The 25,978-nt window shown below is 48.5% G+C and overlaps 1 protein-coding gene across 2 annotated transcripts in view; it reads left to right on the forward strand.

Moving 5' to 3' along the window:
- Positions 1 to 25,978, forward strand: part of AXL (AXL receptor tyrosine kinase) — a 67,846-nt gene that overhangs the window by 38,881 nt on the left and 2,987 nt on the right. Inside the window, exons 7-19 of one of the 2 annotated variants that reach the window (XM_063139715.1) lie at positions 1,617 to 1,812; positions 2,923 to 3,062; positions 4,414 to 4,558; positions 5,388 to 5,414; positions 6,818 to 6,947; positions 7,097 to 7,188; positions 10,017 to 10,112; positions 18,040 to 18,117; positions 19,462 to 19,554; positions 21,388 to 21,509; positions 24,489 to 24,598; positions 24,777 to 24,936; positions 25,260 to 25,396. In XM_063139715.1, coding sequence (XP_062995785.1) covers positions 1,617 to 1,812; positions 2,923 to 3,062; positions 4,414 to 4,558; positions 5,388 to 5,414; positions 6,818 to 6,947; positions 7,097 to 7,188; positions 10,017 to 10,112; positions 18,040 to 18,117; positions 19,462 to 19,554; positions 21,388 to 21,509; positions 24,489 to 24,598; positions 24,777 to 24,936; positions 25,260 to 25,396 — 1,526 coding nt within the window. The remainder of the gene's footprint in view (positions 1 to 1,616; positions 1,813 to 2,922; positions 3,063 to 4,413; positions 4,559 to 5,387; positions 5,415 to 6,817; positions 6,948 to 7,096; positions 7,189 to 10,016; positions 10,113 to 18,039; positions 18,118 to 19,461; positions 19,555 to 21,387; positions 21,510 to 24,488; positions 24,599 to 24,776; positions 24,937 to 25,259; positions 25,397 to 25,978) is intronic. The other variant, XM_063139716.1, reaches the window with a different exon arrangement.

Consider the following 25,978-nt stretch of genomic DNA (forward strand, 5'->3'; position numbering starts at 1 on the left):
CGGAGGGGCGTTGTTTTTAGTCCCCGTGTGAGTGGGGGGAATTTTGCTGGGTGGAAAGTGGCTGGATGAGAAAGTTTAAGCCTCCTCTACCCATGCACAGTGGTCCTGATCCGGATCGGCGCGGGGGGGCATGCTTACCCTAAGGTAGGGTGACCATATGAAAAGGAGGACAGGGCTCCTGTATCTTTAACAGTTGTATTGAAAAGGCAATTTCAGCAGGTGTCGTTTGTATATATGGAGAACCTGGTGAAATTCCCTCTTCATCACCACAGTTAAAGCTGCAGGAACTATACTAGAGTGACCAGCTTTAAAAGAGGGCAGGGCACCTGCAGCTTTAACTGTTGAGGGAATTTCACCAGGTTCCCCGTATATACAGATGACACCTACTGGAATTCCCTTTTCAGTACAACTGTTAAAGATACAGGAGCCCTGTCCTCCTTTCCATATGGTCACCCTACCTAAGGCAAACAAAATAGTGAGGATCAGCTGCCCGTTACCTGTTTAATGTAGCGTGTAGTTTAGCACGGCTCCCTTTTGGAGGTCTTCGAGAGCTTCTGCTAGTCTGAATTGGTGCTTAATAGGCTAGCTGGAAGTAGGGTGACCATATGGAAAGGAGGACCGGGCTCCTGTAGCTTTAACAGTTGTATAGAAAAGGGAATTTCAGCAGGTGTCATTGGTATGCATGCAGCACCAGGTGAAATCCCCTCTTCATCTCAACCATTAATGATACAGGCACCTGGTCCTCCTTTCCATATGGTTACCCTAAGCTGCAGGGGCCCCATCAAGATGTTAAACCTCTTTCAAACTAGGGGCCAAAATTAATTTCAGAGGAACTCTTGGAGGCCGCATCACAACGGCAGGCAAAGCCAAAGTCGCCGGGCCCGAAGTACACCCACCCCCACAAGCTTAATTTAGGTTAAAGTAATTAAGCCTTAGGAAAGGCATTCCGGACTGTGGGCCTGAAGTTCTACACATGTATTTTCCAGGCAGAAGGTCCCAGGTCCAGTTAAATCTTGAAATACTGTACAAAGTCCTAAACATCTTAGGACCAGGATACCCAAGAGAGCGATTTCTCCCCTATCAACCTGCCTGGTCACTGAGGGCCTGCTCCTGGTGGTTCCACATAGACCTATCACCCTATCAGTCCACCAGGGGAAGAGCCTTCAGTGTGGTGGCCCCCATCCTATGGAACTCCCTGCCTCTGGAGGTCAGGCAGGCCCCAACTTTGCATTCCTTCCGGCGCCTCCTGAAAACGTCGTTGTTCCAGGAAGCCTTTCCTTAATGACCAGCCACGGTTCACTTTTCATTTTGCTTCTTTTAAAAATCTATTTTAATGTGTTTTTATTCTGTTTAATTCTGTTATTCTGTCTGCCGCTCCGAAATTCTGAACGGGGAGCGGAATATAAATATTGTAAATAAATAAATAAATCTCCAGTTTAAAAGATCTCGGGTCACAGAGTTGCAGGAAGGGGAACCCTCTGCCTGAGATTTTGGAGAGCTACGGCCAGCCAGAGCGCTGGCTGAGATGGACCAACGGTTTGATTTGCTCCAGGGCTGTTTCCTATATTCCTCTCCGCCACCCGCCCTCAAATTCTCATCCCTGCCTCTTTTTCCAGGCCGTGCGCTCCGATGAGGACCTCAGCACTGTGTCCGACGGGGAACTCTATAACCAGAATCTCCGCGTCCCCCCCTTCAGCCACACCCTGGCTGGCTTGAGCCCCTTCACCACCTACCACGTGCGCGTGGCCTGTCGTTCCAGGGAGGGCAACTCGCCGTGGACCCACTGGGTGGCCATGGAAACTCTCGAAGGAGGTGAGCTGGAAACTGGGGGGAACTTTGGGAGCCTAGTCTCCTGGCTTTGGATATGGGGGTGGAGGCAGTGGGGTGGTGGACTGGATTCAGCGGGATGGGGGGCAGAATCATCAGGAGTGTAAGTGCTCTCTAGGATACTGCCCATAACGTCTGTATGCCACCTCCGGGATCAAAAGCAGCATGGCTCTGAATCCCCCGTCGCTGCAGATCCATAGCAAGAGAGGGCTGTTTCTCCCCCGCCCTGCTTCCCCCTTGGGGCATCTGACGGACCCCTGTGGGAAAGAGGTTGGTGGACTAGAGTGGTCTCATCCAGCATGGCTCCTCTTGTGTTCTTATGAACTCAGTGAGGGGTTTCACTTAGAGGGAAGGTAGCCTTGGACACAGAAAGACGGAGTGGGTTCTAACATCGGGTTTAGCAAGCAGTGGTTTGGAAGCCAGGTCTCCTGGGGTGCTTGGTTCTTTCTGGCCGTAGTTTATTATGCAGCAGGTTCGAGGAGGGGTGGGTAGGTTCTGCAGCTCCTCTGTCACCTATGCAGGACCCCTTAGATTGATTTTCCCATAACAGCCTTAATTGCCAGCGTGGTGTAGTGGCTAAGGTGTTGGACTGGGAGTCGGGAGATCCGGGTTCTAGTCCCCACTCGGCCATGGAGACCCACTGGGTGACTTTGGGCCAGTCACAGACTCTCAGCCCAACCCACCTCACAGGGTGGTTGTTGTGAGGATAAAATGGAGAGGAGGATTCTGTATGCCGCCCTGGGTTCCTTGTAAGAAAAAAGGTGGGATATAAATGCAATAAATAAATAAATTGTGCGTACAGTCAGGATAACCAACAGAGTTAGAGAACAGGTAGACCAGTGGGACAGTTAAGAAACAGACACACTGGTCAGCCACTGAGTAAATTCATAGCTGAGGTAAGATTTGAACCCTAGACATTGAGCTCATGCTCCTAACGACTATACTCTGCCAGCTTTGCAATGGGGGGAAGATGATGGGCAGGCTGGAGTCCCTTATTGAATTCTGAGTTTACTGAGATTACAGGTAGCAGTGGTCCCATCCCTCACACGTCGGGGGCCAAGGGATGTCCATGGTAACATCTCATTTCTGTGGCAGTGCCTACAGCCGCACCAGAGAACATTCTGGCCGTTCAAAATGGCAGCTGCACCGTCATACAGTGGGGGAAGCCGCAAGGTGGCCTCAATGGGATCTTGCGTGGATACAAGCTGGTCTGTCAGAGCGACGACTTGCCTGAGGTGAGCACTGCTTAATCAGGATGGGGCCCAGTTCCCAAGTGACCCCAAACGAACCTTTGCCATCTCCTCCTCGAGGGGTGCAGAACCCCGTGGAGGCTGGCATGGCTCCGATGTCAGCGGGGCGGTGAATCTGCGCCGGGTTTCACTCAGAACCGGTTGGAACTCTAAAGGAGCTCCCCAAGGTGTGGACGTCCATTGCATTATGGGAGCTGAACATTCAAACATTTGTAATATCAGTCTTTGGGCTGTCATAAGGGCTCGGAAAATCCATTTGCACTGACCGTACGTTCATTTCCAAGAAACAGGTCAACGGTTTAAGGGGCTTTCTCTGTTGTGGCACCCCGACTGTGGAATGCCCTCCCCTTGGAGGCCCGACTGGCGCCAACGCTGATTTCATTCCGGCGTCAAGTGAAAACATGGCTTTTTAACAAAGCTTTTAATGGTTGAATTCACTAGGCACATTGTTTTAACTGTTTTAATAGTTTTACTGCTTTTAAATTATATATCGTTTTAACTTGGCTTATGGTTTAATTTGTTTTTAGCTGTGTATATTTACTGTTTTTATACTGTATGCTTTTATCTGTACGCCGCCCTGACATCTTATTGATATAGGGCGGGATATAAATGTTTTAAATAAAATAAATAAATAAATAAATAAATAATTCGCTCCCTTGGGGATTTTCAGTGCTGTGGCCTCCTCAGCACCTGAAAGCTGAGAGAGGAGTTGCTATTTTCTTTATTCTTCTTGTTGCTGTTATTGTTGTTAGGAAAGGAAAGGAACCTCTCATGCAAGCACTGAGTCATTGCTGACTCTTGGAGGGATGCCAGGTTTCGCTGACGTTTTCTTGGCAGGCCTTATAGCGGGGTGGTTTGCCGTTGCCTTCCCCGGCCTTTATTCCCTTTCCCCCAGCTAACTGGGTACTCATTTTACCGACCTTGGGAGGATGGAAGGCTGAGGCGACCCGAGCCGGCTGCCTGAAACCAGCTTCCGTTGGGATCGAACTCAGGCCGTGGGGAGAGTTTCGGCTGCAGATACTGCTGCTTTACCGCTCTGCGCCACACGAGGCTCATTGTTGTTAACAGGACCTTTAATAATAACAAAGCAAACCCAAAATGCCTCTCTCAGCATTCTGGCACTGAGCAGGCAGCAGCACAGAGAAATCATAAGGGAGGGAGCTCTGGCTAAGTCCTCTGAAAAAAATCAGTAAAAAAAACAGGTTCAAAATTTGGCACAGTGCTAAAAAAAAAAAAGCTGGACCAAAGCAGGGAAACCTTGCTGGGGGTTGAAGGGAAGGAGTTGGAGCCTGCCATCTTGCAAGCCGCCTGCTTAATGTCTCTGCCCTCCCACAAGGTTGTTGTGGACGTGGGATTGACCAACGAGACAGTCTTGATGCTGAACTCAACTGTGCACAACCTGACCGTGCGGGTCGCAGCCTACACGCGTGTAGGCGATGGACCCTGGAGCGAGGCCATCATGATTTCCTCTTTACGTTCGGGTAAGTATTGGGAAGTGAAGGGTTAGGTTGGGAGGATTCTCATTACAGAAGGTGTGGGGTGGGGAAGGGTGGGGGGGCAAGGCAGAGGAAGCTCTGCGTGGCTGTTAGGGGTCTGGAAAACTGATGTGGGAGAGAAGAGAAGGTTAAGGGGATGGGGTGGGGATATCTTACCAACGCTCAGAAAATTTCAAAACATTGAAATAACCTTTGGGTCTGAAACAAAGCACAGACATTTAGCAGAAAAGCACTTTTGGAGGCAGGAGGAGAATCAAAGAGATTAGACCTGGAATGATGGAGCCACTTAAAGACTAGGAAAGATAAATAAAGCTTAGTTTCGGTAGTCAATTACGCCAGCACATCCTTCTAAGAATATCAGTGTGGATCATTTGCCTACCAAAATTACTTTCTTTTCCTTTTTTAATAGTTCTTACGCGGTTTCAACATTCCTGATCCAAACTCTTTGGCGTTTCTCCCAAAAGTGGAGTTTGATCTCTGTTCCATATTGTTGTTGTTGTTGTTTTAATTCTGGCCCAGAATTCTGGTTTCCTGCTTAGCGGTTCTGAGTCTGGAAATCCCTGATCTGATTCTGATATCGTAGAATCCCCTGATTCTGTTTTCTATGCTGGGTGTTGTGGCTTTGGAGCCTTCAAAGAACCTAGAGCCAGTTCTAAAACAGGAACCATGCTTTGTGAAGTTGGAGTTTTGTTTCTCTTTGACGTGCCCAGAAGATGGCCTGGTTCTGACTGAGGCCCTGCTTGTAGCAGCCCCGGTCCCTGGGCTTGGTTGGATCCATATTCAAATAAGTTATTTACTGGCTTTTCTTTCACAGGTGAAAATCTACCAGAGCCCCAGCCAGGTGAGTGGTAGACTATAGCACCCTACCCAGTAAGCACTAGAAGCAGGTTGGGAGTTTGGGATGGGCAGGATTGGGAAATGAGGCCCAGTGCCTTTCCCTTCTAGAACGTCCCAGTTTCAGAGGGTGGGTGATACATTGCCCCCCCCCCCATGTTCCTAAAGTAAAAGAGGGAGAATGAAATAGTTTAAATTTGTGTGTGTGTGTGTGTGTGTGTGTGTGTGTGTGTATAAGGCCATGTCTATACAACACCGCTTTCCCTCCTGATTCCACCCAAACCCCACAGCGACACTGCTGTGAAGCAGCGGCAAAAGCGTTACACAGAGGAGTGAGCTGGAGGCTGCGTCATATAAACAATGCAGCGCCACTGTGCAGCCACGGCAGGGTGTACAGGGCATCTAGACAAGCCCTAAAAGGGAGCTCACCCCCGTCTCTACTTTGCATGAATGATTTTGTGCGAGGGAGGTTGATGCAGGAACAGAAAGATGTGGCTGTAAAAGAATGCTCATGTTCGGATCTCCCTGCTGCCCAATTCTTTGCTTTACAGATGTGATCTCAAAGCTAATTTGACTCTGTTTCCATTTTCTGTACAATGCATTGCTTCTGTGGATAACTGTGACCCATTGGCTCCATCCACTGCGACCCCTTGGTTCTGCTTATCGTTAGTTCCCCTGCCCTCTGCCCCACTTGACCCAATGGGTACCAGCCACCAGTGTACGTGTGTGTGTAAGCTCCATCACACCTACACATCTGTCCTGGTTTCCCCTCGAATTATCCCACTTCGTTTCTATAGCGTATGAAAGCTTGCAAACTTACACCTGTGCGCTTGTACATACCAAGCATCTTTACACCTCCCCTGTAGCGCATTGCTGTTATCCTTCCGAGGTTCACTCTCACACCTTGTTGTTTTCGCCATCGCCTCTGCCCATTGATCTCCTTTGTACCTCCCCCTACAGTTTATTGGTTGTTGGAAGTTGGACAACTCCCCCCACCAGTCATCCTGAGAGAGAGAGAGAGAGAGAGAGAGAGAGAGAGAGAGAGAATGTTTGTGTCCACTGGAGGGAAGGAAGGCAGAACCACGGCGAAGATTTAATATTTACCTCCCATTCCTGTTCCTATTAAACATATCTTTCCAACCAAAGAGAGGGCTCTGGCTTAGAGAGTCTGTACGGGGTATTGATTTCAAGCGTCCGTAAGAGTGTGGGAAAGTGTTGATGACTGGGGTGAACCAGGCAGGTAGCCAAGGAAATGGGATATCCTCCATCTTACCCTCAGGGTTATATTTGGTCTCGAATTTGGTCCCTGGATTCCCTCCTGCATTCTTCCAGGACTGGCAGTGACGGGGAAGGGGTGAGCATCATCCTGGAGGGGCGCCACCCATTAACCACTTCCACTCTCCTCCACAGTAGGACTCTCCACCCCCGCCTTCTCCTGGCACTGGTGGTACATGGTGATTGCCGCAGCCACCGCCTTCGCTGCGGCTGCCTTCATCACCATCTTCTTGGCACGGAAGAGGAGGAAGGAAACCCGTTACGGGTAAGCAGGGAATGGGCACCGAGGAAATGGGATCCTTGACACACACACACACACACACACACAGGAAAGACAAACCGCTGTAAGTTGATTGGCTGGGTCTCAGCATCCTCCTCCTTCTGTTTCATTGACTCCTCTTATCCATCCCGCAGGGAAGCCTTTGAACCCAGCATGGAGCAGGGTGAGCTGGTGGTCCACTACCGCGTCCGCAAATCTTACAGCCGACGTACCACTGAAGCCACTTGTGAGTATCGTGGAAAGAGAGGGTCTCTCGTTCCCAACTGTCTAGCGCACATTCAGCCCGTGGCTCCAGATCCAGTTCTCATCTCCACCCCAGTTATAGGGTGCTCCCAGCATGTTGACACCTCCCGGCACAAATTCATCCCCAGGTGTTACCTCTTTAACCCCCAGTTTCGCAGGTCCTCCTGCCTGCCTTCTTCCCAACTCTTGTCTTTTGCCGCATTTATGGCTGTAGCTCCTCCCCTTCCTCTCATCGAGGGTGTGAATAATCCATAGCAGACGACATCCACGTGTAGCCACCCATCCTGCTGCAGGCCAAAGCCTTTCCAGCTGAGCAAATGTAACTTGACATGCAATTGTGTGGCAGCTAGCATGTCAAGTTACATTTGCTCAGCTGGAAAGGCTTTGGCCTGCAGCAGGATGGGTGGCTACACGTGGATGTCGTCTGCTATGGATCATTCACAAGGGGTACTTTGGCCATGCGACAGTTTGGTATTTCAAAGCTGCTTTGAACAATATCTGGAAAAGTGGGAGATAAACAATAATACATCAATAATACATACTAGGTGGCTACTAGGAGGAGGGCCTTCTCCGCTGTGGCACCCGGGCTGTGGAACGAGCTCCCCAAAGAGGTCCGCCTGGCGCCTACACTGTATTCTTTTCGTCGCCAGCTGAAAATCTTTTTATTCTCTCAGTATTTTAACACTTAATTTTAACTTAAATTTTAACTTAATTTAAATTTTACTGCTCTAACTCTGTATTTTAATCTTACACCAATTTTTGCTGCGTGTTCCAACAACCAGTTTTATCCTGGTTGTGCTTTTGATACTGTATTTTGTATTTGTGTTTTTAACCTGTTGGTTGTTTTATTATGGTTTTAATTTTTGTGAACTGCCCAGAGAGCTTTGGCTATTGGGTGGTATAAAAATGTAATAAATAAATAAATAAATATTCTTGGGTAGAGCCCAAGATCCCTGCCTCCATGATCACCCCCTCTAATATTTATTTATTTATTACATTTATATACCGCCCCATAGCCGAAGCTCTCTGGGCTGTTTACAAAGGTTCAAAACAGTAAATGTAGGAAATGAGTTCCAATGGTTATGAGGCTGATTCAGGACCACTGAGAAATTGGAAGAAAGTATCAGTATGCTCAGGGAAACTCCGAGGTTTGCAGAATTCATTTTTTAAAAAAAAGAATCACCTAAGTCAGTGGTTCCCAAAGTGGGCGGTACTGCCCCCTTGGAGGCGGTGGGATTGCATAGGGGGGCGTTAAGAGGCAAGGGGGCAGCAGGGGGGGCGCTAAGAGGCAAGGGGGTGGCAGGGGGGCGCTCAAGGTGGTCTTTTCCGAGAAGCACCTCTCCAGAAGGTCTTAAAACCCAGGGACATTTTTATGGGAGAAGGTAGTTTGGTCCCAAGCCATATAGGGGAAGAATCCACACATGTATTTATACCATTTAAGAAGAGTCCTTTTAATGGTGAATTGAAATGTTTCAAAAGCACCAAAACCCTAATGAAGAGACATACCCTACTTGGTGTGCCCCGCCATGCCGGCTGCAAAACAGAGGCGTTTGCTTACTTTTCCCTCCCTCCCTCGGCAAGCCTACGGTGGGTGCTTTGGATTTTGAATAAATATTAAATTAATTGTTACTGTTTTGAATTTTATTGTTATTATCTTCCTTAGTGGGTCGTTGAAAACTGCTATTCTGAATAATGATTTTTATAGTGTAGGGTAGGGGGGCACTGGGCATGAGTTTGTGGAACCAAGGGGGCGGTGACCTGAAAACGTTTGGGAACCACTGACCTAAGGGGTCAACAGCCCCTGAAACAGCCCAAAGAAAATTCAGTCGCAGTAGCCGTTGTGAAGTGTTGAGTGTCCATTGGAAAAGAAAACTGGAAAACTGAGGGTTGGAGAATGAAAGGGAGTCTCCTGAAGGAGGGCCCGGCTACCTGGAACCCGGAACAGGAGCATAGTGTAGAAACCGTTGTTCTGAGGATATGCTGCAACGTTTTGTTGCAGGTGCCTCTTGTTCAAATCTGTACTCTCAGTACATTGTGTCGAAACTGTTGCTCTGAGCCCTGGCTTAAATCAGGACCTAGGACCTAGTATAAATGGTCTCTAAAACGTTCAGAGATGTATCAGCAGGATTCGTACTGCCAGCCAAGTTCCAATGAAAGGCGAGGGCTATTCTGCTGAGTGGGTGAATGGAAGCTGGAGTCAAAGTACAAGGAAGCAGTTCAGCCGTAGGGCAAGTAACTGACTAAGAGAGATCAGTGCCAGGTCAGGGGAGTCCGTCTGCAGTGGTGAAGTCCCCTCTTACTTGCCTTAGTCAATGACTGAATGTCCCAGAGTGGGAGGATTGAGCTAACTTGAAAGCGCTTATATAGGGCTCACAGCCAATTGGAAAACTGGGCCAGAAGCCGATCAGGGCCTGTGAGATGCTATCAGCAGCAGCAGCAGCAGACATAAAGGGCTAGTGTGAGGGTGGCCTTCCAGATGTTTTGGCCTACAATTCCCTTCAGCCTTAGCCAACATGGTGAGGGATGACTGGCGTTGGAGGCTAAACCATCTGGAGTGTCACCAGTTGCCCACCCCTGGGCTAGTAGAGCTTCGGGATGGCTTACTAGTTGAGGCTCCTGTCTGCGTACTTCAGGGGTCCTGGTTCTGGTGCTGGTCAGGTCCAAACACCTGATAGCTCAACCTTCCTCAAACGGCATTTAGAAACCCGCCCTCCCTCCCCATCTGTCAAATTTCTGTCTGAGCCACAGAAAAGATTTGGAAGTTTGGGCCCTGTGATGGGTCACGACATCCTTTTTCTTTTCTTCCTACAGTGAACGGTCTGGGCATTAGCGAGGAGCTGAAAGAGAAACTGCGAGATGTCATGATTGATCGCCACAAGGTGGCACTCGGGAAAACACTCGGAGAAGGTATGTTACCTTGGCAATGGATAGCTTGTCACGATGCGGCCCTTGTGTAAGGAATAGTGGTCAGCTTATAGGCCCTATAGGGTATAGTATAGTATAGTATAGTATAGTATAGTATAGTATAGTATAGGCAGAGATATGTAGGAAGATCCAAACGGGTTCAAGAAGCCAACAGCCATAACCAGCCAACAGAGTAACCATCTAAGAGTAACCATGGTGACAGAGCGAGTGACCATTTTGGCTGCTCCATGCCCTACAGCAGTGGTCTTCAACTGGTCTTGACCCGAGACCTGATTCGGATTCCCAACCTGCAACATGGGACCCACTTCCACAATTTCACAGTTGCCCAACACAGTGCTTTCTTTCCGTCTTTCCTCTCCTCCCTGGCCGGATCTACACTACTGCTTTAAAGCGCTTTATAACAGTTATAAAGCGCTTTAACTGCTTTAAAGTGCAATAAAACTGTGATAAAGCGCTTTAAAGCAATAGTGTAGATCCAGCCCCTGTTACTAGAGTTCGAATTTTGTGTCCAGAAATTGTGCCTGCTTCATTCCAAATAATCCTAATCATGACAACAACTTCAGATTCTTTTAATGCTTTTTATACAGTACCGCGGATGGAGATGGTGCTCCATACTAAACTAGTGGGCTAGAGGTGGGAGCAGGAGGAGGGCGGAGAAGAGGCAGGAGCACCCAAGCGACGCATTTGAGCAAACACCCATTTCAAGCAGGTGTTTAGGGATTAAGCCATTACTTCTTAAACTGTGGGTCTTTGTGGGAGGGGGCAAGCAGGACCCACGATGGATATGTGTCTGTGTAAGTTTATCGCAAAGGTGGAGGCTTCCTTCTCCGAATAACCTGGTGGGTTGAATGGCTCATAGCAAAGGACTATGAGCCACTCAACCCACGTGTCCAGAGGAGGGCAACCAGGATGATCAGGGGTCTGGAAACAAAGCCCTATGAAGAGAGACTGAAACAACTGGGCATGCTTAGCCTGGAGAAGAGGAGATTGAGGGGAGACATGATAGCACTCTTCAAATACTTAAAAGGTTGTCACACAGAGGAGGGCCAGGATCTCTTCTCGATCCTCCCGGAGTGCAGGACACGGAATAACAGGCTCAAGTTAAAGGAAGGCAGATTCCAGCTGGACCTCAGGAAAAACTTCCTGACTGTTAGAGCAGTACGACAATGGAATCAGTTACCTAGGGAGGTTGTGGGCTCTCCCACACTAGAGGCCTTCAAGAGGCAGCTGGACAACCATCTGTCAGGGATGCTTTAGGGTGGATTCCTGTATTGAGCAGGGGGTTGGACTCGATGGCCTTGTAGACCCCTTCCAACTCTGCTATTCTATGATTCTATGACTCTCCTTGATCTACGTTGGATTTGTGTAGTGAGACGGGGGTGGGGAGTGATTGCTTCTCCTCTTCCTCCATCATCCCAACCTGGTTTAGGAAGAGCTGCTGCTTGGCTCTTATGACAGTGCCCTGTGCAAGGTTTTAGGAGGGGGTCAAAGGTGCCCTGTTCTATTCCTGTTGGATTAGTGCCCAGGTTCCGCAGCAAATAGAGTCTGTGTATCTCCACTTGTAGAACCAGCTCAAGGCAAAAGAACTCCGAAGAGGGGGTCAAGGGAAGGCTCATACTTATGGAAAATGTGGGATTTGAAAAGGGAACGGGGGAGCAAGCGGTGGGGCGCCCCACAGGTGTCCTGAGAGGGAGTTCCTTCCAGGCCTAAGAGAGACAACAAGCAGAACTGTCCTTCACACCTCCGTCCCAGGTGACACTTTTTGCGTACATAAGAAAGTGTGAACATCTACTGTACCTGCCTGACTTCGTAACAAACTTGCGTTTCCCAAAAAATCAGGGCGAAATCACAAATTTTGCAAAAACTATCACAGGGAAAAAAGGAAAAAAGAAACTCCAAATTGCATGACTGACATTATTATTTGGAAATATACAGGCTTACTGAACTTGCATAATGGTCTATTTTCATCCCTGGGATTTCTCAAAATTCGATGACTCTTTGAATCCGGCAATTCTTGGCTTGCTGAACGTAGTTCTTTCCTAGAGCAGGGAAGAGAAGCTCTGACTTACAACCAGAGGGCAGGGAGGGAGGGCAGGACTTCATTTGAACCCGTGACTGAGCTCTCAGCGGATCATAGTAAGAAAAAGAGTGCTTAAGAGCATATGCGGTGTGCTTTTTCTTACCACTGAGTAACCCAGACGATCCTCACCATCTGGGACTTAGAGGGAAGCTTCCAGGACAAACAGCACAAGAAATTAATTTGCTGAGTGAGTGACAGGACAACCTCCCTATTTCCTTTCCTGATTAATTTCCATAATAATTAATAAATGTCGTGCTACGTACTGCGTGAACAGCCCAACGTCCCCAGCTTTCTTGCAGCAGAAATGCAGAAAGACGAAGGCCTGTTTCGCTCATTTGGGTCAAACGCCTGGCAGGGTTTCCTTCTCATCTTTACTTAGGAAATCAAAAAGTTTCCTCCGAGCACAGCTGGGATTAGTTTGGAAGCATCTGGAAAGCAGAAATAGAAAAGCCCTTGGCTACGGATGGCACATATGTTCCCCCTTGAACATTTCCATCCCCTTTTCTTTCTCTTCCTTTCTTTTTTTCTTTCTTTCTTTCATCTGCGCTTTTTCAGGGAGGCAGCAGGTAGGTAGCAAAGGGTCGCACAGCCTGAACATCCATCCATCCAGACAGTCTGTCGGGAAGGTTCCTGGTCAGCAACTACCTTTCCTGTCGCGCTTCAAACTCTGCCCATTAAAGTGGCTTTCCGACAAATTCTGTGGCCACAGATGCCACTTTCTCCACATTGCTTTGCCCGCCTCTAGATGGGTTTTTGGAGAGCCAAAGGATATCTCTCTGGGGGTTGCATGTAGCACACCGGCCACCAGTTGCTAACCCTTACGTTAGATGTTTAGGTTATCCTCTCTTAGGACATGATGTACGAGTGATTTCCAGAATTTTTAGTCTGTGCGGAACTTTTTCCACGTTGGTCTGTCTTCTGAGGAGCCCCTGCACATCTGAGACGGAGACCCTGTGTATTGCAAGGGATTCTGGGCCACCTTCTAAGATGCACTCACGCCACTCACAAGGCACAATCCAGGCCTAGAATGTGCCGAGCCCTCCCGGCCTGGATGAATACCCACTGCCTTGCAGGGAAGTTTGTTTCCTGTTATTGGACTTTTTATCATGGAACCCTGATAAGGTTCTGAGGAATCCTAGGATTCTTGGGAATACTAGTAGAAAACTCCTGGGTTAGTGGATTCATTTGGTCCCTTCCAATTCCATGATTCTGTAAACAAAACAGAAATTGAACGTAAAATAAAAGCTTGCAACTCAACATTAACAAGAATGGATCCAAAACGCAGTGGTATATCTAGAAGATTTTGCAAATGTTGGGACCAAAAACACAGAAGTATCCAAAAGTAAATATCATTCAAAAATTAATATTGAGAAGCAGAGAGAGAGAGAAAGGTGGCAGCCAATGTTGATGTGAGGGGAAACAATAAAATAGGACACTCAGTTCTAGGATTCTGCATTTTTCTTGGCAGCTGAACACATAACTTTTCTTTAGCAAAGTGCATGAAGGAACTGATCACATCTTCTGCCTTGGAAGCTTTCCTCTTAAACCCCAGGTGAGTAGGGATCTGATCTGTGGCGTCTCAGTGGAGGCAGGAAAAACACTCTGCATGTGCTCAGAAGCACTCTTATTTATTCTTGCTTCCCATTTTCCTGGGCTGAAGCTTGACGTTCAATGCCCTAGATTTCAGAAGGTAGCAGCAGCAGTCGGACCGAGTCAGACACAGAAAGTTTGATCAAGTCCTGAAATGTCAGCAGTTGGCTCCGTTCTTCAACCATTTGCGTCGCGTGCTGAAACTTTTACAAGGCTCATGTTCTTCTGCCCCCGGGGGGGGGGGGGGAGCGGGGAAATGGATTTCCCACCTGCCTGCGTTTCCTATCCAGCCAGATGCCTCTTGTCCTGCCAAGGAAAACCCCACGTTACAGATGGAGATGGAAGGAGTGACCTCTTTTGCCATCTTGCAGCTTTTGAGGGTGGAGGAAGGCAGACGTGGGTCTTATACAAAGCAATGTAAGAAGAGCCCCACTGGACCAGGCCAAGGATCTTCCCATCCTAGTGCTGTGTTTCCAACAGGGAGCTGCCAGATGTCTCCAGGAATCCCACAAACAGAGCATGAATGTAATAGCTCTGCTCAGCTGTTTCTCCCCCCCCCCCTTGACATCTCATCCTCATCATCTTGCATTCAGAGGCTTCCATTATAGCCAATGGTCATTGATGGATCTCTTTGCTGGGAATTGTATCTCACTCTCATTTAAAGCCATCAAACCCAGTGTCCCTCAGCATATTTTCTGGCATTTTCTTAATTTTACAGACCCAAATTCTGCCTTATTTGAAAGTGGCGGTGGTGGTGGTGGGGTAGCTTCCAGTGGCTGCATTCTCCATTACCTACACATATATTTGTAGTTCCCTCCACTTCCCGTCTCTTGTGGGTATTTTGCTTCTGACTTCTCAACATCTTGTGCACACATGTTTTGGGCATTATTGCAATCCCCCTCATCTCCCCACCCTGTACCACGAAGGTTCTCAAACTCCCGGAGTTATCAGAAATGAGAGCTATCCAATACCTTGTATTTGCATCACATCGCGAATATGCTTGCATTCGGGGCAATGAGTCAGGGCAAGAGGAAGTTGCATGGGAATCAGAGACATACAGGTGGTGGGGACTTCCATGTTAGAGTAAGAGCTTTCTTTCTTGTTTCCCCTGAAATTCCTGGGATGCTTTGCCTGAGTGAAAGCTTCCACAAAAATGACCCAGGAGAGATCTACACTACTGCTTTTAAAGCGCTTTGAAAACGTTTTGAAACCTGTATATGCAGTGTGTCCTGGGCCCCAACAGTTGTCAAAACTGTTATAAAGCGCTTTAAAGCAGTAGTGTAGATCCTCCCCCAGTGTGGTGTAGTGGCTAAAGTGTTGGACTAGGAGTCAGGAGATCCGGGTTCTAGTCCCCACTCAGCCATGGAAACCCACTGGGTGACTTTGGGCCAGTCACAGACTCTCAGCTCAACCTACCTCACAGGATTGTTGTTGTGAGGATAAAATGGAAAGGAGGAGGATTATGTACACTGCCTTGGGTTCCTTGGAGGAAAAAAGGTGGGATATAAATCTTATAAATAAATAAATATTACAAGCTGACAAAAAATGATTTGCTAGCTGGCCTGACTAGATTAATAACATGCAGCCTAAAGAGAAAACAATCAGCCCAAAGAGAAAGCAATCAGGAAACATTTTTTGTAAAACTTCTCTCGCTGGTCGCCTAGAGGTGATTTTCTACTCACTACAGACGAGCAGGTTAATTTCAAAACTGGGCTAAAATCACGGTCATTTCCCCAACTGAGAGCGTCATCACACGGGGGGAGGGGATTGCATTTCCTAACCGTCAATTCTTCACCCTCGCTTTTATCCCTCATTACTTCCTCTTTCTTCCTGGAGGGAAAAGAGGAAGTAAACAAAGACCACGTGGCCCATTCAGGGGCCGTTTTTATTGCGCCGCTGTTCGTGCAGGCAGCAGAAGATGGCGGCACATTAAAAACGGATTAAAATGGGGTGTATTTTGCTACTGAAAAATGAGCAGAAAGAGCGGGAGGAGGACAGGAGGCGACATCGTCCTCTAAAGGATGCGCCCACATCCGTAAGTGGGCAGTAGCGAGCGTGCGAGAAAACGCTTGTCTAATGAACTTCTGAATGTAGTTGCCATTTGGCCAAATCTAACACACTTTCTGGCCATAGCTGGACGGGGCGATATCCCGGGGATCACCCTGGGATCATCCCTGTGTGTTCACATGACGCACAGGGGATCCCAGGAGCAGGAAGGGATGATCCCTCCCTTTCCCCGGGATCTTGCCCTACACTTCTAGCCCGCTTTTTCCATGGTCTCAGGCTGATCCTGAAACCGCAGAACGTGTGGGCAGGCATCACGGTTTGTCCCGGCTCCTTGTGAGTAACCATGAGGAGCCGGGAACCGCGCACGGGGCGCAAAGCTCTTCAGAAGCTCTGTGCCCATCGAGGGGGGAGGGGGGAAAGTATTTTTTTAAAAACAACACACCTCACCATTTTTCGCACAAGCGCTTGTGTGCTCCGTCTACTTTAACAACAACAACAAAAATGGCGGGCTCTATGTCGCGCGCCGCATGTAGACCAGGGCGACGATATCAGGATCGTAAGATCGCAAGATCGTCACTGTAAAAACCCCTGGTCTAGCTGAGGCCTCTATCTAGTATACTACTTCTCTTCTGCAAAAAGTTGGCTCAAACTAGATTGCTGCCTGGGCAAAAAATGAAGTTTGCCATACCATCCTGCATCACGTTGTTCCAGGGTGCATGAGCTGTATTGCTTTCGTAAGGGCTTTCCCTGATTCTAACTCCTTTCCCCCTGTCCCATCAGTCCATATATGTATTATTTTTTAAAAAATCCTTTAAAGTACTTGCACCCCCACCTCTTAATCGCAAAGATTCAAGCAGGTGTTAACGTATATAACTTCCTCAGTAATAAATCAGGGGGGTGGGAAATATAGCAAAAATGTCAACCACAATTCAGCAACAGAGTTGTAAAAACACCATCATACTGAGCTCCATCACACCTGAACGTTTGCCCTTGTATTATCCCCCTCAGTTCACTTAGCGTTTGAAAGCCTGACATTTCATTCATCTTCACACTTCTCCTCGGAATCACTGTTTCCCCCCACCCTGCAGATCTCATTTGTACCTCCCCTTACAATCTATTGGTTGTTTGCAGGGACACTTAATTTATTATTTATTTATTTATTTATTTAGAATATTTATATACCGCTCCCCATTGAAAAATTTCGGAGCGGTGTACAAGATAAAATGAAAATAAAAACAGAATAAAACAGTTAAAACAAAATTTAAAAGAAGCAAAAACAGATTCAAGGCTGCATATTACGGAAAGGCTTCTTGGAATAAAGATGTTTTTAGGAGGTGCCGAAAGGAGTACAAGGTTGGCACCTGCCTGACCTCCAGAGGCAGGGAGTTCCACAGGAGGGGGATCACCACGCTGAAGGCTCTTCCCCTGGTGGATTCCAATCGGAGGATGGATCTATGTGGAACCACCAGGAGCAGGCCCTCGGATGACCTCAGTGACCAGGCAGGTTGGTAAGGGAGAAGGCATTCTCTCAGGTACACACCTTGCTATGGCACACCCCCTCCCTTTCTTCAGCAGTGCTGCCCACCCTCAGAACATTGGATTGAGTACGATGGAATAAAAATACACGTAGAGGGTCAAGCGCACTGCTGGAAAAACCGTTCCTTCCCCGCACTTGGAAACCTCGCAAAGGGTGGGGGGAAGAGGCAAGATCAGGGCAGGACATGGACGGCATCATCTGAGTCCTTTGTATGCAACACACTGTGACAGCGGGCTATAACGCTGGTGTGATGGAGCTCACTGTCTTCAAGGGAGATAATTGTTTTCAGTTTTCCGAAAGAGGGAGCTTGATGGGCAGATAAAGGGAAGGAATTCCAAAGGTGAGGTGCCACAACCAAGAAGGCTGTGCTTCTTCTTGCCACACACCTCAACTCAGGAGCCTCTAAAGGAAATCTTAATAGCTGGGCAAGTTTGTGCATGAGTAGCTAGTCCTTTGGCTACCTTGGCCCCAAGTGAATGGACCCAGGGGGAAAGGTTCTTCAGTCGTTGAAAGGATGGAGAGCGTCCCAGACCTTGTTGTCTTGGGGTGGGGCGAGGCAGAGGGGAACAGGAATGCCACTCTGCTATGTTTTTTGGAGAAGAAGGGCAGGATAAAGGTGTCGTGAACGACACTCCTGAGTGCTCTCCTCCTCTAGCTCATTAGATGTTTCTTTCCTTTTCTTTTTGTCTCTGCAGGAGAATTTGGCTCAGTCATGGAGGGACAACTCAGCCAAGATGGTGCGGTTCTTAAGGTTGCTGTTAAAACCATGAAGAGTAAGTAGCCAACAAGAGGAGGGTCCTGATTCCTCCTCTGCAACTTGCCCAATAATTCTGGCATCACAGCTCTAGCACTGTCCTCCGTTTCTAAGCAGAGAGGTCCTGGGGCTAAAGCTGCTTCCATAGATCTCCCTCGATTTGGATCTGCTCGCCCCCCTCCCCCAATCCTAGATGTATTGAGACAGGTTGCGGTCATTCCAGCTGTGAAGGAATGTCACTCTGCATGTGCCCTGAGGCCCTTTCTACACATCTTCCAGGGTTTCACTCTGGCATGGAATAACAGGTTCTGGAGCCGATTCCTGGAGATCCTTGGAAAATTCAAGGCATTCCCTAATCCAAACTGGGAAAGGTTGTTTGTGCTGAGGGTTCCTCCTGCTTTTCAGGCAGGGCTCCTCCTGGGCCTTCAATAGCTGTGTGACAAGCAGAAATTCAACGTGGCTTTCAAAATGTTGGCCTATCTGGCTGGGAGGGAAACTTCCCCTGTTGAATTGCTGCCTGTGGTGCAGCTGCTAAAGGCCCGTGAGCTATGACCTTACAAATCTTAGGGAAATTACTCCTTTCTAGCAACACAGGTTGAACCTGGAGGTTGAGGCCTAGTGTCTATCATGACATCGCTGTCTTGCGTACACAGTCATGGTATGAAATAACAGTTCCAGAACAGAGATAGAGACACTGAAGCAAAGGGAGGGAGATGAGAGTTACCTGTGAGCTGAAAGCATCTTATGGGTGTAGGTAGCTTTTTCTGGTGATGTTGGTGAAGGCTAGAATGTAAGCCTTATTAGAATGTAAGCCTATGCGGCAGGGTCTTGCTATTTACTGTTCTACTCTGTACAGCACCATGTACATTGATGGTGCTATATAAATAATTAATAATAATAATAATAATAATAATAATAATAATAATAATAATAATAATAAGGCTGGTATAGAGTGTGTGAGTTGGACAGGCACATCAGGCGTGCATGACAGCGGTGAGGGTGGTCACACTCACTTTGTGCTGTGGCCCCGCCCCCTGCTGGCACACAGCCCCTGATGCACATGTCCAGAGCCAAAATAGTTCCCCCCATCCCTGGCGTGTGGACAGTACTGGGTGTCATGGCTCCATGGTCTTACTGGCTGTAAGAGCTTCCTTTGCTCCCCTGGACCTGAAAGCCACTGCTAGGCGTGTGCACTTAGGAAGTGGCTGGGCACCCTGCTCCTACTTGGAAGCGTTCTGATTCTCTGTGATTCCATCCCGCGTTCTGGATCTATGGCCCCGGCACTAGAAACAGATTGGGCTGCCTGGGCGCCAGGATCCGCCAAGCCTGGCTTGTGCGCTCAACTTCCTCCTTCTCCCTGCAGTCGCCATCTGCACCCGCAGCGAGATGGAGGATTTCCTCAGCGAGGCCGTCTGCATGAAGGACTTCGACCACCCCAACGTCATGAAGCTGATCGGTGAGATGTTGCGCGTGCACGGATGTCCGTGCGCACGTGCGGCGCTGCGCATCCGACGTCTTTTAACTGTGGCCCAGGAAGGGTGAGCGCCGAGGGCATGCTGTGATCCGGGAGCAGGCATTCCCATCTGACTTTCCCCTCCCCTCCCTAAGATCTGCCCCCTTCCCGGTTCACACTCCAGGGCATTCTGGGAGCAGGGCCATTTCCCCCCACCCCACCCCACCCCCCTTATGCCAATGTCCGTTGCCTGCTTAGGCTCAGTGCCCGGCATGTGAGTCAACGCAACACGAAGAGCTGGGTGCACACTCGCCCATTCCATATAGGGCAGCCTGCGCCGGCTGTAGCCTGGGAAAAAATGGAGGGGAGGAAATGGCCTTTGGATTTGGGGGGGGGGGGAGGCGGAATGGACGCATCATCCCCGGGGAACAGGGCTCAGAGTGAGGGAGAGCAGCGGAGATTGCTTGGGAAAACAGATGTTGGCAAGGAGGCTGGGAGCGCTCACAGGGACAGGGCATTGTGGGGGTGGGCGGAAGCCCGGCTAATGCGGATCAGGCCTGCTTGGTGCCTTGCGAGGCAGGGAGGTGGGGCCTTCCCACTCAGCTCCCACCCGCCAGTCCCTCTTTCCCTGTCTCTTTCCCCCACCCCCGGTTCACATTAAGGAGGAATAGAGTATAAATAACATCCAGCCGCGAGACGCAGCAAAGGAATGTGGTTTTGGTTAAGAGGCCCCAAGAGATGCCGTTCTCCAAGGGAAGCCCTGGGCAAAGGCTAGGGGGCAGCCGTGGGACATGGGGGTCAGCTGCTGGGTCAGCTTGTGGGGAGGGCCTCTCCTGTCTCCATCTTCTACTCTTTCTCTAGCTTATAGGGATGCAACGGGGCCTGAGCCTTCACAAGCCAAACGTAAACCCCCACTAGCCACGCGGGGTGGCCTGCTAGGGGCTTGATAAACCTCCCACCTCTGCTGCCCCCCCCCGCCGGACTGAAAAACTGGGTGGTGTTGTGGGGGGGGGGAAACAATTGTCACGATCCTGTCGGGCTACTGTTGAGAAGAGTTCAGCTTGGCAGGCCACAAGCTGTGTAAACCTGGAACAGGGTGCCGCTCAGCGTCGGAGGAAAGTCAGGAGCACATTGTAGTGACGGCTTTCAAAGGGGGTTGGATAAATTCCTGGAGGAGGAGGCTATCAAGGGCTACTAGCCCTGATGGCTATGTGCTATCTCCAGGATCAGAGGTCAGTAAGCCTGTGTGCCCCAGTTGCTGGGGAACATGGGTAGGAGGGTGCTGTTGCACCATGTCTTGCTTTGCTGGTCCCTAGTCGACAGCTGGTCGGCCACTGTGGGAACCGAGTGCTGGACGAGATGGACCCTTGGCCTGATCCAGCAGGGCTCTTCTGATGTTCTTATGATGCCCCGAGTTCTGTCGGAAGGGAACTCTGCTTCATACGTAAAGCCATGATGGGTTTTTAAAAGTCTCTCTCCCCCCCTTCCTCTTTGTGCTAAACATCCCGTTTCATCCCATAGTCAGGACAGGAAATGGAGCTCCTGGCTGTCAACTCCCCGTTCTACTCTCCAGTAGACCTGCACTCCCACACCACACCTAAGTTCTGGCTCCCTCCCAGTCCCCTTTATCTTATTTATTTATTTATTACATTTTTATACCGCCCAATAGCCGAAGCTCTCTGGGCGGTTCACAAAGAACGGGTATCTAACGGATGTACAGCTGGGGACCCCAACCTCCACTCTTCGTTTTGCTCGTGGATCAGCCACGTCCTCTCTTGCGGCAGTGAGTTGGGGCAGCTGGGAAATCCACCTTCTTTCTCCCTTCCTTTTCCCCAGGAGTCTGTCTCCAGAACACAGAGAGTGAAGGGTACCCCTCCCCGGTCGTAATCCTGCCGTTCATGAAACACGGCGACCTGCACAGCTTCTTGCTGTACTCCAGGCTGGGAGAGAGCCCGCTGGTAAGTCATAGCCCTGCGAGTCATCCCTTTGTTAAGATGACAACAACAGGCCAGGGATAGTGAGCTTCATCACACCAGCATTATACTGTGCATTCACTGCGAATTACAAGCAAAGGACTCCGATGTTTTCCACTTTATAATCTGCTTTTATTGTGAAGTACTCCAATGCGTCCTGCTGTGATTGCGCTGCTTTCCCTAAAAGAAGCGCCGTAAACAGAATCATGGAAAGAGCGACTCTTCTTACTCCCCCACTATCCCAAGGCCACATTACCCACATGTTTAGTTTTTAATCGGTTTTTAATGCTTTATGTGTGTATGTTCTATGTTTTAGAGTTTTAAATTTTGTATACTTGTTTTTACCTCAATTTTAGAATTTCTGTAAACCGCCCAGAGAGCCCTGGCTATGGGAGCGGTATATAAGTGTAATAAAATAAATAAATAAATAAATAAATAAATAAATTTTAACATACTTCCTTGTCCTTCTCCGCGCGGCCACTGGGGGCGCAGAAGGATGATTTTTAAACTTCAAATTAAACAAATGCTTACATCTGCGTAAGTTTTAAAGATAAAAACATCAAAATTGGCAGAGTAAGAGATATTAAGGAGGGCTTTCAGCATAGCAAATTTGAATCGGATTGGGTCATCCGTTGATTTTTACAGATTTTTTACATACCCTTTCCTTGGTATGCAAAGGATCTTAGGAGTCGCGCCGCCCGGAATGTGATTTCTCTAACAACAGCAACAACGACGACAGCTTTACGCTATGGGGATAATTCAAGGGCAACGGGTACATGGGATGAAGATCCATGAGGGTCTTGGCCCATTACCAACATTCACCGACTGGCCACTCTAAGGAGACAGAAGGATGCAGCGTTTGCTGCACTCAGATGGCCTTGGAGCGTTTGGTACCTTGCAGGGCACAGTAAGGCGGGATTGTCCTACGCAATCCCCCAGTCTAGACAAAGGTTTTATCGTGGCAGGGGGTTTGCCTCATCGCAGAATTTTACAGGGGATCCTACTTGCATTAACTTCCACTCACAACCCTCCTATATTTTCCCACCGTTTCTTCCATCTTTTTGCTCATCGCATAAAAACCCGTTCAAGAGAAAAAGGTGGAGTAGTTGCACATCGCCTTCTGCGTGGTAGCGCTAGGAGCACTCGGTCTGGAACTACCCCTATTTATTTATTTATTTATTTATTTATTAAATTTCTATACCGCCCAATAGTCGAAGCTCTCTGGGCGGTTCTCCATCTCCCCTAGATGGAGACAGATAAATGTCATAGCAAGACCAGCCATTAGAAGGAGATTCTGAGCTCCATCAGACTCTCCTTGCTGGGCACTCCCGGATTTTCACGGGTCCCTCTCACGACATCGTCTGCCTCCCACCCCTTCTAGCCTTCTTTGCTGGTCTTGTGACCGTAATAAATTCTTCTTCTTCTAGCCTTCTTTGCATGACAAAAAAACACCCCAGTAAGTCCAACTTACTTTAAAGATGGAAGTTGTTTTTATATTTTTTTGATGGTTTAAAATTTTGTATACTGTTTTTAATGTTCACTGTTTTTAACTTTTGTAAACCGCCCAGAGAGCTTCGGCTATGGGGCGGTATATAAACTTAATAAAATAAAATAAATAAAGTGGCCGCTCTCTCCTGCTGTGTGCAGGAGAAGCAGCGGGATCCAAACGGCCCACTGAATGAGCTGCGTGCAGGTTGTTTACTTTCTCTTTCAAAAGAGGAAGTAAACAACCTCTTTCAAATACACAAGCAGAGAAGTGACGGTAAGCAAACACGATTTCCCCCCGTGTGATGATGCTCTCTGAACACTACAGCGGAACGGTGTGTTCCATGCATTAGAAAACACACCACTTGGATACATGGTGCAGGATTTGACATCCTGAAAACTTTTAAAAAACTTTTTAAAAGTCGCTAGCTGGTATGATAATGGAGAAAAATATAAAAAGAAGTGTCAAGGATTGGAGAAAATCTCCAAAGCTGTCCCCCCACCCCACCCCCAGTATGTGCATAAGAGGAGAAAGATCATGTCTGCCCTTTCTCCTCCCTGCATCTGCCCTAAAAGAGATGTGGATCTCTTGGGAGAAGAAAGTATGCAAAGTAAGCAAATGTATGCACATTTACTTGCTTTGCATAATTAGTTAGAACTACAAGAGCTGGTTTCCCTTGAGGCCGAATTGGGTGCAAAGCACACACCACCTTGCACTGTGAAAGGCAAAGATGAGAAACTGCCATGTTCCAGGTGTCCAGAAGAGGGGGACAGAGAGCAGAGCTAAGCTGTTGCTATACCCAAAAGAGCCACTAGGCCGGCCTTTCTCAGCCTGCCATTCTCTTTTGATTTTATGTTTTATTATGAACCACTCAGAGAGCTTCGCTATGGAGCCTTGTTGAATGAAATGTAACTCAGAGACTGGCCACTAGAGGAGGACAGAGGGCAAATGTGGTGGGATGCCCTTGGATCTGGGTTCTCTACCTAAAAGCGTCATCAGACGGGTGGATTTTCACGTTTCCCTACTGTCGCTATGGCCTCCTGCTGTTGTCCCACAATAGAGACAGTCTCTTTACACGGGGAGAGAAAGAGGAAGCAGCAACAAGCAGCAATGTGGCCCATTCAGGAGACGTTTCTATCGCGCCACTTTTCCTGCACACAGCAGGAAATAGTGGCACATTTCGTTGTGTTGTTTTTTTTTAAAAAAAAACACCGGATTAAAAGGGGTCTATTTTGCGACGGAAAAACAAGTGGAAGGAGTGGGAGGCGGACGCCATCGTCTAAAGGACGCAAAATTTCCCGTAAGTGGGCAGTAGCGAGTGCGTGATAAAACACTCGTCTGATGATGCTCTAAGAGTCCAGTGTGGGCCTCTCCTCTTCCAGAGTCCAGAGGGAGAAATTTGGGGAGGGGAACACAAGACGCCTGCAGCCCAACCCCTGCTCATGTATCACAATTGCTGCGTTCTCCTCACCCTCCAGTACCTACCCACGCAGACGTTGGTCAAGTTCATGACAGACATTGCTAGCGGGATGGAGTATCTCAGTAGCAAGAACTTCATACACCGGGACCTCGCTGCCCGCAACTGCATGTGAGTGTACGGAGTTGGAGACGGCGGGAGAGGCAACCTGAAGGAGCAATGGACATCTCTGTGGGTGGGACGGGGGGGGCGCGGTATTGGAACCTTGGCACGGTCTTGCATTGATCCCTTCCCCTGTCTCTCACCTGCCTATGACCCCTGTTCACCTATGGCTTTCCGCCCCAAACAGGCTGAATGAGAGCATGACAGCCTGCGTGGCTGATTTTGGTCTTTCTAAGAAGATCTACAATGGCGATTATTACCGGCAAGGCCGAATCTCCAAGATGCCAGTCAAGTGGATCGCCATTGAGAGCTTGGCGGACCGCGTTTACACCATCAAGAGTGACGTGGTGAGTGGCCAATGGGCGCCTTTGATTCCTCCCTACCAATTTCCCTCACAAGCCAATGAGAAGGCTGACTGGGTTTGCTTCTGGGCCACAACCCTCCAACCAGTCAGGCTCCAGATGTATTGGATGGCAACTCCCATAATTCCCCAGGCAGCGTGCTGCCTGGGGGATTGTGGGAGTTGCCATCCAGCACATCTGGAGCATGACTGGTTGGAAAAGCCTGCTCTCAGCCAATGGGAGAAGCCGGATTCCTCCATGTTTGCCCAGTGGGTTCTCTATTCTTCCACCTCCATCCCACCCTTCGTCTCCTTCCCTCCTTCCTGCAGTGGTCCTTCGGCGTTACCATGTGGGAGATCGCAACGCGAGGCCAGACGCCATACCCAGGAGTGGAAAACAGTGAGATTTACGATTACTTGCGCCAAGGCAACCGCCTCAAACAGCCAATCGACTGCTTGGATGGCCTGTAAGTGCCACCGTCTCTTTCGCTGTTCCTTCAGTTCCTTTTAGACCAGTGGTTCCCAAACCTTTTCAGGTCACCGCCCCCTTGCTTCCCCAAACTCATGCCCAGCGCCCCCTACCCTACACTATAAAAATCATTATTCGGAATAGCGATTTTCAACGACCCACTAAGGAAGATAAAAACAATAAAATTCAAAACAGTAACAATTAATTGAATATTTATTCAAAATCCAATTGCTTTTTTTTTAGTTTATTCAGTTTAACATAATTGATGAACGTGATCCAGTGATATCATCTTTTCAGTCTGATAGTCATTTAGCAAGAATGTTAGATATCACATTTAGTAACTAGGGTAGAGTACCTCACTATTCTGTAAATTCTTAATGTGATGGATGGGCTTGATGAAGTGATACCAGTTTCCCAATGTCTGGTTTAAAGTCATTTAACATGAGTCTTAAATCACCATGTTTAGTAATCTGGAGTCGATTTCTTTGCTTGGGGAGAAGTAGGCAGACCCCACTAAAATAGGGTGACCATATTTGGGAAACCAAAAAAGAGGACACCTAGTGTGTGTGTGGGGAAGCAG

The sequence above is a fragment of the Elgaria multicarinata genome, chromosome 13, assembly GCF_023053635.1.
Source record: "Elgaria multicarinata webbii isolate HBS135686 ecotype San Diego chromosome 13, rElgMul1.1.pri, whole genome shotgun sequence".
In the NCBI taxonomy this organism is placed as follows: domain Eukaryota; kingdom Metazoa; phylum Chordata; class Lepidosauria; order Squamata; family Anguidae; genus Elgaria; species Elgaria multicarinata.